The 13,771-nt window shown below is 36.8% G+C and overlaps 1 protein-coding gene across 5 annotated transcripts in view; it reads left to right on the plus strand.

The window, feature by feature from the left end:
- Positions 1 to 13,771, plus strand: part of SCAI (suppressor of cancer cell invasion) — a 154,278-nt gene that overhangs the window by 94,928 nt on the left and 45,579 nt on the right. For all 5 annotated transcript variants that reach the window (XR_011999849.1, XR_011999851.1, XR_011999850.1 and 2 more), the window contains 3 exons: positions 11,443 to 11,538; positions 12,107 to 12,193; positions 13,263 to 13,361. Coding sequence is in view for 2 of the 5 variants with exons in the window: in XM_026009290.2 (XP_025865075.1) it covers positions 11,443 to 11,538; positions 12,107 to 12,193; positions 13,263 to 13,361 (282 nt within the window). In the remaining 3 variants the exon portion in view is untranslated. The remainder of the gene's footprint in view (positions 1 to 11,442; positions 11,539 to 12,106; positions 12,194 to 13,262; positions 13,362 to 13,771) is intronic.

The raw sequence follows: 13,771 nt of genomic DNA on the forward strand, positions 1-13,771 counted from the left end.
CTTCCTTTGTGTTACTGCTTTTTTTGTTTTTCTTTTTTCCTTTTAGAGAGAGAGAAAGGAGGGGTGGGAGGCGATAGGGGCAGAGAGAGAGAGAGGATCCCAAGCAGGCCTCATGCACAGCATGGAGCCCAACTCAGGACTCAGTTCCATGGCCCTGAGACAATGACCTGAGCTGAAATCAAGAGTCAGACGCTTAACTGACTGAGCCACCTTGGTGGTCCCACCTTTTTTCTTGAGTTCACAAACTAGTTATTAAATTTAGTATAATATACTTGCAGACAAGTACAAACATTATAAATGTATTTTTTACAGACAGAGCACATCTATGTGGTTTGTACTTGGATAAGGAAATAGAACATATAGTGTGCCTCTGCAACCCCCGTGTGTTCCGTCTCACTTGGACTTTTTTAACTGCTTAGGAGCAGAACAAAAACTGCATTTCAGTGCATGAAAGGCTTCAGAGTTTTTATATAATATCTTACCTGGGTATAATAAATTCCCTCTTTAGTCTTGAAGGTGTGTCTTTCCATCTTATATTAAGTCATTCATCTAAGTCATATCATCTAAATATGATATATCATATCATATTGTCAGAGCTTTTTATTTTTCCTAGACGTAAATATCTTAATGAAGTGTTTTTCTTGCCTGAAAATATCTCCTTATATTATGTGCATAATAAATAAGTTATTTCCACTGATTGTGTAAGAAAACATAGTCCAAGGCAGTGAGAAATGGATAAAATGAATGGAGTTTTTCTTTTAATAGCTCTTGCATGTAGTTACAGTAGTAATGAAGTGAGAATAATGTTAGGAATATCTTTGAATACTGTCAGAAAATGATCAAAAGCCCAAGTGCTTGCAGGGTTCCAGTTACCATGGTGACTAAGACTGCTAGAGCAGAATGGAATACTTGCTGGGATTATATAAGGCAGCATCTTGAGACATATATTTGAGATACACAGCTGTGTCTACCAGTGATATCCATGACTTTGGTGCTTTGAGACAGCAGAGGCCTCCAAATTGCTGATTATTTGACTCCAGAGGAGCAAATACACACAGCCAAAATAAGCATTGGAGGCTATACACACATACCCCCCCCCCACACACACACAGAAGTGCACCAAAGTAAAGTGTAATGGTGTTAAATAAAAGATAACTGCAGAAATTATTCTACTTAAAAATGCTCCCAATATTTCTAATTAAAGAAGAAATCCCCTACAGTGCTTCCTTGAAAAACCTATTTTTAGGATGCCTTTGTTCCTGAATAGGAAAGGGTAACTGGAAATTAATGATTGGTTCCCTTGTCTCCTTTCTCCCCTCCCCCACACTCACCTTCCTCTTCCCTTTTTTCTGCACCTCCCTATTCTTTCTCTTTTCCTCAAAAAATTGCTACTTTCCTAGAGGTAAGTTTTCCAAACTGGTAATAGTAAAATATATGTGATTTCAGAGATAATACTTAAACTACCTGTACAAGCTTGTGATGAATGCTTTCGTTTTCTGTGGCTTACCACTGAAAAGAATTGCACACGTATCTGAAGTAGACTGCCACGAGAGGGCAGTAAATATCTTGATCACGTGATCCAGAGAAGCCTTGGCTAATAAGAATTTAATATGAGCCAGAAACATGATTTCAAATTTTCTAATAGCCGGATCTTAAAAATGTGAGAAAAAAAGAAAAAGTGAAATTAATGTCAGTAATATATTTTGTTTGGTCCAATATATTTAAAATACTTTATTTCAGCATGTCATCAATACAGAAAAATTATTGAGATATTTTACATTCTTTTTTTTTTCATACTTAAGTCTTTGAAGTATGCTGAATATTTTATACTTACATACATTTTAGTTCAGATGAGCCACTTTTCAAGTACTCAGTACCCACATATGGCTATTGGCTCGGGCAGAATTCCTCCCACTTTCAGCTTCTGTTCTCAGAATGATCCACTGTGCTTTCTGGTGAATACATTTTGGCTGTTTGGGAGTTTCTCTTCTTCACAGGTCCCTCAGATGTCCCCTTTGTTTCTTCTGTCTTTCTATACAGATGCCAATACCCTACAGGTCTTCTGGCTGTTGGTGATTTGTCCCCACCCACCTGTATTTGGGGATTTGAGAGACACTTTATTACTTACTATATTAGTTTGCTAGGACTATCATAGCAAAATACCACCGATGGGGTGGCTTAAACAACAAAAATTTATTGTCTCACAGTTCTGGAGCCTAGAAGTCCAAGATCCAGGTACCAGCAGACTTGGTTCCTTCTGAGGCCTCTCTCCTTGGCTTGCAGATGGCCGTTTTCTTTCTCATGTGGTCATGCCTCTGTGCATCCGCATCCCTGGTGTCTCTGTTTGTGTCTTCATCTCTTCGTTATAAGGACACAAGTCAGACTGTATTAGTACCCACCCAAAAGGCCTTGTTTTTATTTATTTATTTATTTATTTATTTATTTATTTATTTATATTTTATTTATTCATGAGAGACAGTATGAGAGAGAGAGAGAGAGAGAGGCAGAGGGAGAAGCAGGCTCCATGCAGGGAGCCTGACATTGGACTCGATCCTGGGTCTCCAGGATCAGGCCCTGAGCCAAAGGCGGCACTAAACCACTGAGCCACCCAGACTGCCCCAAGGCCTTGTTTTAATTTGATTACTATACTTACTTAAAGGCCTCATCTCCAAATGCACATTCTGGGTACCAGGGGTTAGGACTTCAATATATGAATTTTAGGGTGACATAGCCCATAACATAACACTTAACTTTTGCTGAAAATGTTGTCTGTGGGTTTTTGGTTTTGTTATCTAGTGGTTCTCTCTGTTTTTGGAATGTATCTGAGTAGATTAAAGACTAAGCTGCTACCCCCTTTCCCCAGAATTTAGAAAATCAGTGATTTAAATACTATACCAAAATTTTATTTTATTTTACTTTAAAGATTTAATTTATTTATTCAAAAGTAAGCAAGTGAGAGAGAGAGAGAGAGAGAGAGAGAGCAGGAACAGTTGGAGGGGCAGAGAGAGAGGAAGAAGCAGACTCCCTGCTGAATGGGAGCCTGACATGGTGCTCGATTCTAGGACCTGAGCTGAACACAGATGTTTAACGGACTGAGCCACCCAGGCACCCCGAGATAAGTATATTTCTAATTAGACCATCAAAGTCTAGTATAACCTTATCTGAAACATTACTGTTTTGAAGATCTTGTCAGGCCTTGCTAGGAACAGATACAGGGCTTCTTCACCTTTTTAGTTGCTGGTGGGTAAAATCAGGGATTGGTAAAGGGGAAGGTATTTGTATTTACTTTTTAAGATCTTCCAGGAGGAATGTAAAGAGAAAAAGTAAAGATGTTTTGAGAACAAGGGATTTCATTGAATCCTCCAAACAACCTCATTAGTGTCTATTTTCTTGTAACTGAGAAAACCAAGGGTTTGGTGAATAAAGCAATAGCTTATGTTAATAAGGTGGGTTCTAATTTAGGAAGTGCTACTTCAGAGTTTTTTTTCAATATAAGAGTGAGGATTCCAAAACTCACAGGGTTGTTCTAATAGCCTCTTCTCTGGAGGTGACACAGGCAAATACTTGACTGTAGGAATGGCGCAGTTAACTTCCTGGCTTCTTGCACTCATCTCCTTGGTCCTCAGAGGAATTCATATCTCTAGGGCTCCTTTGGGCATCATCATACCTACAAAATAGTCATGGACATTTGGTGGGACAAGGTAGCAAGCAGCACCATAGAGGGGACATGAGATTTAACACTGGACAACCTTTTTTTTTCCGATGAGCAAGGTGCCATTAGAAATAAATTTATTAAAAAAAAGAAATAAATTTATTAATAGCTCCATTTCTAAATGTGAGAATTTTTATACTTCCTTTGGAGCTGATTCACAGGAGGAGGAGACACCATTCCATAGCTTTATTTGGTTTAGCATGTCTAAATTCAAACTGGGGGTGATTATTCAAAGTTACTCAAATTTGTAAACCATCATTAGGAATGGAACAATGTACTAAGTGCCTCTGTGTGCCCACACCATTCTAGGTACAGAACTAGGGATAGGAGCAGGATACCAAGATAAAGAGGTTATTTACCTTTACCCTAATCAAGCACTCTGGTACATTTTCCCTCAAACTCTCATTCAAAAAAAGCTTTGCTCCCTCTCCGTAAACAAAATGTTTGGTATAGTAGTATCATTAAGGTATACTCCCCTAAAGGAAACAGCCTTAACAGCCTGGACCTTTTGATACCCCCAGCACCTTCAAACTCAAGACCCATCCTAAACCTAAATTTGGAAACCAGATACACCAGTCAGTTAAAAAAAAAAAAAAAATGCCAGTGTTAAAACAAGGAATTGCTCAATTGGCTTTGTAAGTCCCACACACAGTTTTGTCTGGTATACAAATGAACACGGAGGCATGGATTGGAACAGAGGTGTCACTGTAACACAGTCCTCTCTGTGTAAACAAGAATGTGTGATGGAACACTGCGCTCTTTTACTGAAAACTCTGTTCAGAGAAGTTGAATTATGCTTTTGACCACAGCTTTGGCCACAGCTTTGTTGGAGGTCATTTACATCCCATGACCTGGGGAGCAGAATGAGCTCACAGAGAAGAAATTTACTAATGTAGAATCAAAATCTAGGTTGTTTTCCCTTATGTTAGAAAGAAGAGAACCAAAAAAAAAAAAAAAAAAAAAAAGAGGGAGAGAGAACATTAAATTAGGGGTTAGAAGATTTGACTCTGAATCCTAGCTCAACAATTTACTTACTGGTCATGCGTTCTCAGGCAAAGAGGAGAGAATTGTAGGATGGTATAAGTGGTGAAATGTAGCACACCACAGGGAAGACTGATGTGAGGAAGTTGGAAGAGTGGCTGTTGGACTAGGATGTCAGGTGTGGGTGTGCATCAGTGATCTTAGCTAATTCAGTTTAGTAAAGACAGTTGATTTGTAGAAACCCAGAAAAGATTTCCCTAAGTTTTGACATCTCAACATACATTGGAAACATCTCTAAGAACAAGTTTAATCATTTGCACCACACTTCTTCCTACTGTAGTCTCCTAACTTTTGTTGATAGAGTTTAGGACTGAAAAAAAGTGAGATAAGGGTCATACTTTTCAATTTCCTCTAAAGCTTTGCAAGAAGAATATGAGTGGCCAATTTATAACATAGGTGCCTTTGCAAAAAAGTGAAATATCAGGTCGTTTAGCTCACAGGATAATTCACAGGGCCCCATTTAATTTAATTCTATGGACCATTAATTTCCCACCTCTAACATCAGTAATAATGGCCAAATGATATATTCAGTGTTTAAAACCATAGTCAAGCTCTGAACAGTAGAATTTGTCTAAAACTCTTTATAAAATTACCTTAGTTTTAGACCCTAATCAAATTATATGGTTTGTATATTAGCTTCTATGATACGTCTCATTATAAAAAGGGTGATTGTAGAACTTATCCTTTAGGAAGTTAAAAAAAATTTGACTCAATATTGAAAAAGAAATTCCTGTCTTTATAGCTGAGTTTTTAGACTGGAGTGACAGATGCTCTAAATTATTTTGTGGAAAATAATATAGAATTTAGCCAACATTGTTCAGAGCTATAAATCAGAAAATGTTTGTATACTTACAACTTATTGTTAGCAGCCTTATTCTAGCCTTTTAGATCGCCTTCTATGTGCTTTTACTCCTCGTACAGAATTCCATTTTTTAATGCTCTTTCTGCCTAACACCTAAAATTATATACATTGTCATGAAATAAAACACCGAGTTCTAGTTCTGTTTTCTCCTCTAACAGGATGTATTACTGAGGTTATTAAGTCCATCAGTTTGGGAAACTCAGAGGGACTTGCAGGCACATGTTTCCTTGAAAATTTGCCTAAGAACTTTACATAGTATTTGTAAAGAGGCCCCCAAGTGTTGTCAGTTCTCATGGAGGTGATGTTGCTGCTTAATGCTGTTATATAATAATATAGTCTTCCTAGTAGCAGCCACATGATAAGATTCTGGCAGCAACTTCAATTTTAAAATATCTGATTAGCTCTTTCTCACCGGGGTACATGGGGAGACATTTAAAAAAAAGATGAAAACATGCCACAACTGTGGAAATGTATCTATAATTAACCTATTTCTGTAATCTGAAATGAGTTTCTCCTTATCATAAGGATAATGGAAATGGATTTTAAAATGTAGACAAGCTCATTCTTGTCATGTATACCCCAAAATTTCACATAGTAAAACCTTTTGCTTTTTATTCATTGTCTTAACATCTGGTAGAGAAATACATATCTTCTTTCACCTATTAATTCCACTTACAGAGATTTACCTTTTACTCCTATTGCATAACTATTCAAGATTATTAGTATGAAGATGTTTATTGTAGTATTTTTATAACAGGGAATAACTGGAAGCAATATAAATGTCTATTGGGAATGAATTGACTAAATAAATTAGTCATTATATACTATACTACATTAATATACAGTAAAAAGTCATTCCCTTCCCTGTATCCATGCCTGTGAATTATCCCCTCCCACACTGACTCAGGGCTTGGCCATGAGGATTGCTTTGGCCAATAAGAGGGTGCAGACATGATGCAAAGAAATGAAAAGAATAATGCACATTAGAGCTGTCCTCTCTTTTGCTGCTTTTGGGATCCTTACAACCAACCTCATGGAAACTAAGCTAGCCTGTTGGATGAGACCCAGTACCATAGCTGCCAGCCAGGCAACTGCCAGATGTCAGAGATGCCATCCATCACTAGCTGTCCACAGTTAAATGAGCAAGGTCTGGCTAAGACTTTTGCTACAGTTTTATTAGCTGATAATTGCCTTTGTTTCTCTTGCGTATTATCTCACTTCTCTCTCTCTCTCTCTCTCTCTCTGATGATCACCCCTTTCACCTATCTAGATCTCTTTCTTCAAGCTGCTTTCCCTGACTACTGAAGCCTCCAATGTATCTCTTTTCTACACTCTTCTATTACTTTCACTCAGTCCCATGTAATTTAATATTTATGTGCTATTTTTCTCTTTTTCTGTGTGTTAGTCTTTTCTATCTAACTAAATAATAAGCTCCTGGGTTGGAAAGATCCTATTTCACATCACATTCTCTGGCCTTCATAATCCTTAGCATTTGATAGAATTATATGTAGTAACCAGATTTTCTCCTTCTATCCCAATGTCTTCAAAATACATTTTGCCTGGGGATCCCTGGGTGGCTCAGCGGTTTAGTGCCGGCCTTCGGTCCAGGGTGTGATGCTGCTGTCCTGGGATCAAGTCCTACATTGGGCTCCTTGCATGGTGCCTGCTTCTCCCTCTGCCTGTGTCTCTGCCTCTCTCTTTCTTTCTGTGTCTCTCATGAATAAATAAATAAAATCTTAAAAAAAAAATACACCTTGCCTAACTGTAGGACACCCCACTGGAGCAAGAAAAATGCTATACAAATGTAAGCTATATTTTTCTGCTCTGTAGCTGTCTTATTTGAATTTATGTATCCTCTGTTAAGTGAATTAAAAAATACATAGCAGGTTTGTGTGTGAGTGTGAGGGGATGTAGGGAGTCTCTTTCTGCTAATCTCAAATATGTATGTATATTATACATTGTGGAATCTATGTTTATATTAAACATGAAAAAAATGTTAACCATATAGTAAGTGAAAAAAGTTTACTTTACAAAAAATAAGACAAATACTGTGCCAGTATATACAAATACTATGTATGTGTAAAATCTGGAAGGATATACATCTCTCCCCACCAACCCCAAACAACTAAACAACAAAATACTGCTTCAAATTTCATTTCGTTTATATAGTTTACCAAGAACATTCAACTTACTTAGTTATGTGAGATAAAGGAATTATTTTATATTTGGAAGTTAAACTTGGGTTAAATGAGAATTTATTTTTAAAAGTCTCTCTTTTTGGGGTTAAGCTCTTAACCTGAGTGGTTAAGCTCTTAATTTTGGCTCAGGTCATGATCTCAGGTTGTGAGATCAGCCCTTCATTGTGTTCTGTGCTGAGTGTAAAGCCTGCTAAAGATTTTCTCTCTCTCCCTGTCCCTCTGCCTCTCTCCTCCCCACAACTCCAACCCCCTACCCCTGCTCTGCTAGCAAGTGTGCACATACTCTCTCTCCCTCTTAAAAAAAAAAAAAAAAAAAAAAAAAAGGTGTCTCCTTTTACCATGAAACATTTAAGTGTTTTCTCTATTTTAAGTATTTTAGTAGATATTTGGGTTATAGGGGGTCATTCTGAAATACAGCCTGCACTTCTTAATTGAAAATAGTGCTGTGGTGATCAGAGGGGTATGATTTAGATGAAGTCATATAAGCATAGACAGGTAGATTAATGAAAATGAGTAGAGAGCCTGCAAACAAAACTACTTTATCTGGCAACCACAGGGAGAAGGGATTGTCCTGAGCCAATCCCATTGGGATTCATTGTACTGTTTTTTGCTTTGTATATGTTTGAAAGTTTCCAGCATTAAAAAAAGTTTTAAGACATAATGTAAAAAATAGAGATACTTTTGACAAAAGCAATAAAAATATGAGACATTGTAGTAATGTGAACCAAGCAATATTAGACCTTTATACAAAGCCTTGTAGAATTTATTTAGTAACTATTTTCAACATGAATGGAAAGAGATACTATTGACACTAAAAATTATTTTTAAAATGTCAATTCTCCAAATGGATGTCTAGATTCATTCAGGTCTCTTTAGAGCCCATTAGGATTTTTTTTTTTTTTTTTGGTAGAATTTTGATAAGCTTATTTCAGTGCTCATATGCAAGTATAAAGAACCAAGAATAGCCAAGGTGTTCCTTAAAAAGAAGAAACATGCCACACTTTTTATAAAGCTATAGAATTAAGAGAATGTTAATGAGGAACAGAAAAACCTGTAGAATAGAACAAAGAGCTGAGACTCAAACGTGAGGGAAAATTGATGACTGCAATTCTCGTTCTGTAATATTATTCAAAAGTCAAATTTTTCTTAAAAAATTATTCTGTTTGTTAACACATATCTGAAACTCAACTTTGGTTATAATTAGTTAAATTTGAAATGTGAAACCTTATTTATTTTTTTATTTTTATTTTATTATTTATGATAGTCACACACAGAGAGAGAGAGAGAGGCAGAGACACAGGCAGAGGGAGAAGCAGGCTCCATACACCGGGAGCCCGACGTGGGATTCGATCCCGGGTCTCCAGGACTGCACCCTGGGCCAAAGGCAGGCACCAAACCGCTGCGCCACCCAGGGATCCCTGAAACTTTAAATCTTTTAAAAGACTATATTATGTATGGATGAATTTTTTAAAAAGACAGAAAAAGCACTTTGCATAAAGATTAAGCTGATACATTTTGGTAATTATTCATAAAAACAAAAACCCAAAACCCAGTCAATAAACACAAAAAAACAAGTCATAGTCAGGGTAAGAAGTATACCTCACTGTAATCAGTGGGTGATTATTGTTCCTTTTTTTTTTTTTTTTTTTTTTTTTGATTATTGTTCCTTTATAAAACAAATGACATTTGGCAGTAAGGCTCTCACAAGATTTGGTTGATTATTTGATTCAAGTTAGTTTCCACATAATAAAATTTAAAAAAAAAAAAAAAAAAAAAGACACCTGGGTGGCTCAGCGGTTTAGTACCTGCCTTCGGCCCAGGGCGTGATCCTGGAGTCCTATGATCAAGTCCCACATCAGGCTCCCTGCATGGAGCCTACTTCTCCCTCTGCCTATGCCTCTGCCTCGCTCTCTCTGTATCTCTCATTAATAAATAAATAAAATTAAATTTAAAAAGTTAGTTTCCACAAACCAATAGCCATAGTCTTTTGAAACTTGCCTCTCTTTCTCTCCTAGACGTTATTAACAGATACCTTGAGCTTATCAGGCTTTTACAAGACAGCTAGATCCTTAGATTCTGTCTTCTGATCCCTCTTGTTCCACTGAAAAAAATATACTCGGGGCCACTCTTGTGTATTTATTCACAGACTCTGAGAAAGAGATTTTTGCCGTGACGATGAGACTCAGCTATAAGTGGCATTTACAGCCAGCTTTTCTCTGTTGTATCTTTCACACGTATGCATTAGAAAGTGTCTGTCTTTTAATCCTGAAGCTTCTGGAACTTGTGGGTTATCTCTTTTCCTTTCAGCCCTTCCTGCAGCTAGTTCTTTGTTTTTTGTTTGTTGTTTTTTTAATTTTTATTTTTTTGTGATAGTCACACACAGAGAGAGAGAGAGAGAGAGGCAGAGACATAGGCAGAGGGAGAAGCAGGCTCCATGCAGGGAGCCCGACGTGGGATTCGATCCTGGGTCTCCAGGATCGCACCCTGGGCCAAAGGCAGGCGCCAAACCACTGCACCACCCAGGGATCCCCTGCAGCTAGTTCTTTTCTGAGTTCATCTCTTTCTCCTGTTTTGTCAAGTGAATCTCACAGCATCCAGGGCTAGTAGCATACTTTTCCTGGCTTCTTTGTATAAATCCATACGTTCATTAGTCACCTTAACTGCTTCCCAGGTAGGCAGCTGCTGTTTCTTCTGTATTGTACATGCCATCCATCATTTTTCCAGCCTTCTATAACAGTTTCATGCTGCTCAATTCCAGTGCCAGTGTGACATATGTTATTTATTTGTTATGGCAATAGCCTCTTCCTGGTATCCATTTCTGTACTGGCTTTTCGTCAATAAGGCTGCTGTAACAGCTCCAACATTTTAGTGCCTTGCTACAATAGAAGTTTCTTTCTAGCTCCCATGTTAGCTATAAGTTGTCTGCAGTTCTGAGATTCCATTAAAGGTGTCTTACTCTGTGTTCCAGGTTGAAGAGCAGCCCTGTCTTGGTCTTAGATTGGAGGGAAGTGAAAACACTGAACTATGTAGCATCTCTTATTTCATCTTCTTAGACATGGCATGGGAAGCTTACAATTCTATTTCATTGGCCAAGGCAAGTCTTATGGCCAGGCCCAGTGTTTATATGGCAGGAAAGAATTTGTCTCTGAGGGGTATACTATATGAGTCACCAGACCCAAGGACAGGGATGTATAATTTCACCTAAAGGGAGAAGATAGAATAATTGAGAACAGTAATACCACCTGCATATCCACTTCTAGATATATTCTCTAAAGCAGCAGTGTTTTTCACAGTGCTGAGTTCTTATATGAAAATAATAAACATTTGGAAGTTATCAGGGTATAAGTGACCATGGATAAGATAGCCCAGGGAGAGGAAAGAGAGTGTTAGAAACCTCATGGGACAGGTATCTACAAAGGAGACTAAGAATAAACAGAGGTGGGGGAAAGAATAGGAAAGAACATGTCTTGGACTCTTATGGAACCATTTCTGTCCCCCAAACCACAACTTTTAAAAAAGAAAGCCTGAAGGCAAATGCTTTAAATCTGTTCAGTTTATACCATCACAAGACTTAAATACTAAATAGCAGAAGAGATTTAAAAATAATACTTGTTTGTTTGTTATTTCAGAGATTTGCCACAATATGGGCAGAAGCAGTGGCAGTCCTATTTTGGAAGAACTTTCGATGTTTACACCAAACTCTGGAAGTTCCAGCAGCAGCATCGGTAAAGGAATTTAATAGTTACAGGAGAATGAAGATCCAGTCTATATTAGTCCATGTTTTCACCTTTACTACATCGGTGCTTTTTATCTCTTGATGCTCTTTAATATATTTCATCTTCATGACACAAAGGAAAATACATTGCTTTTTTTCTTACCTACTTAAGTTTTTAAAATGTTGTGTTGTCATCTGATCTTTTAAGATAGTATTATAGTAAATCTGAAATGGTTCAGATTACCTCTAACATAGGTAGGCTGCTTCGCGGTTTCATTCTAAAATAGGTGTTATGTTTTGGTCAAAGCTGTTGGGGGGTGTTGCTGTTAATTTTCATGAGCATAGCTCAAGAAGTTTCTTTCCATATATCAGCTTACTTTAAATAAACATTTAATACATGTTTTTTGAATTTAATTGAATGATGTTGAAATCTCATAAAAATTCATGAATTTGAATTCTTGAATTCAGAATTTCATGGTGAATTGGGTGGTATTTTATCCTATTAAATATACAGATTTGATTATTTTTGGAATTTATAGTCTCTTATTTCTATTTTTTTTATCTCCTGTGTAAAACAGACAAGTCTTGGATAATCGGTATGGCTTGAAGCGGTGGCAAATAGGGGAGATTGCTTCTAAGATTGGGCAGCTATACTACCATTATTAGTAAGTGAATTACATATGGAAAAAATAAAGCGTTGTCTTGATTTAAACACGCAGAAGTGTGCATACTATACTTGGTAGGAGGGAAAACTAAAGAGATATAAATGACCCCAGATTATAGTGATCAAAACAGTATTATGAAATGATCTTCCGTAATCCAAGTAACATTATTTGCTTCAATGGTTTACCTTTCAAACAGTTCATTTGGGCAGGCTTATTTATAACTGAAATGATTATGATCTTGGTTTTAGATAAATCATAAATACTAAATGAATTTATAGTTATTAACGACTTCACTTAAATCTTTATATATCATAACTTATATGTTTGAATGAGTGTTTTTTGGGGGAATACTTCTATTTGTAGGATATATCTAAAAGGTTTTATGAAGTGGATAAAGATAATTTTGATAAGATCTTTAGTGATGAGTCAAGGAAAGAAGAGAACTCCCTTTAGGAATCTAAATCTCATAGAGTAATATCAGGTATACCATAAAAAGCTTGGACCATACAGAATTTCTTCCTCTTCCTATCTTTTGGCTCACAGTCCAACATTCCTCCATTAAAATCACTCTGAAAGGTAGAATATTTTCTTAAGTTCCTTGTAAAACTAGAAATGTTAAGCAGAGAACCAGATTCATCAGCATCCTCTGAAGATTACTATGGATTAGTCCATTTCTGAGTCCTATGAGAAAAAAACTGAAGAAATGAGCCTAAGGACAAGTGACTATATGGATTTGGGGAAGGTCATGAAAGGTCTGGTAGAAAGATGTAACTGGGTGGAATGCTGTTTGGAGAATCCCTTCAAAAAATGAAAACAACATAGACTTTGGATTGTCATCAAAAAAGGCTTGGGAGCAGTGGTGAGGTTTTTTTGTTTTTTTACATTGTCATTATTTTTACACATTGTAAGGGTATTAGGATTATTGCTTTGCTGATTCAGATTTATGATAGTCGTTCTTATCCCCTTGTGTAGAGGAATAGAGAAAGAATGAAACAGGAAACAGGTATTCATCATGAAGATTTTGAGATGCTATCAAATTTAAATTGAAAAAAAAATTTTTTTTTCATAGCCTACGCACATCTGAGACCAGCTATCTGAATGAGGCTTTCTCCTTCTATTCTGCAATCAGACAGAGATCATATTATTCTCAAGTCAATAAAGAGGACAGGTATGCACCTACTGTTGTTTTTAGAAAAAAGGAGGTAAAACACTTAAGAATTTTTAGTCTGTGTGGAAGTTATGCAAAGAAGCGCACATTTATTTAAATGGGCTTTATTGAGTGCCTTACAGTGTACTAGTCCTTCTTAAGCATAAAGATGTATTGTTAAATACATAAATAGGTGTATGCAAATGTTAAAAGCAATAAATGTTATAGATATTATAACAGATGTCACAATACCTGGTGGAGTCAGAACACAAAGAAGGGGTTGATCATTTCTTATATGGGGTCCCACAAAATTTAATAGAAAAGAGCTCCAAAGTGAGGCTTAGCTGATAGTCTTTATTCTAGATTTGTTTTAGCCTGTGTAATTTGAATTCATATACATTCAGAACCTGTTGATGGGACTGAAGAATAGC

The sequence above is a fragment of the Vulpes vulpes genome, chromosome 2, assembly GCF_048418805.1.
Source record: "Vulpes vulpes isolate BD-2025 chromosome 2, VulVul3, whole genome shotgun sequence".
NCBI lineage: Eukaryota > Metazoa > Chordata > Mammalia > Carnivora > Canidae > Vulpes > Vulpes vulpes.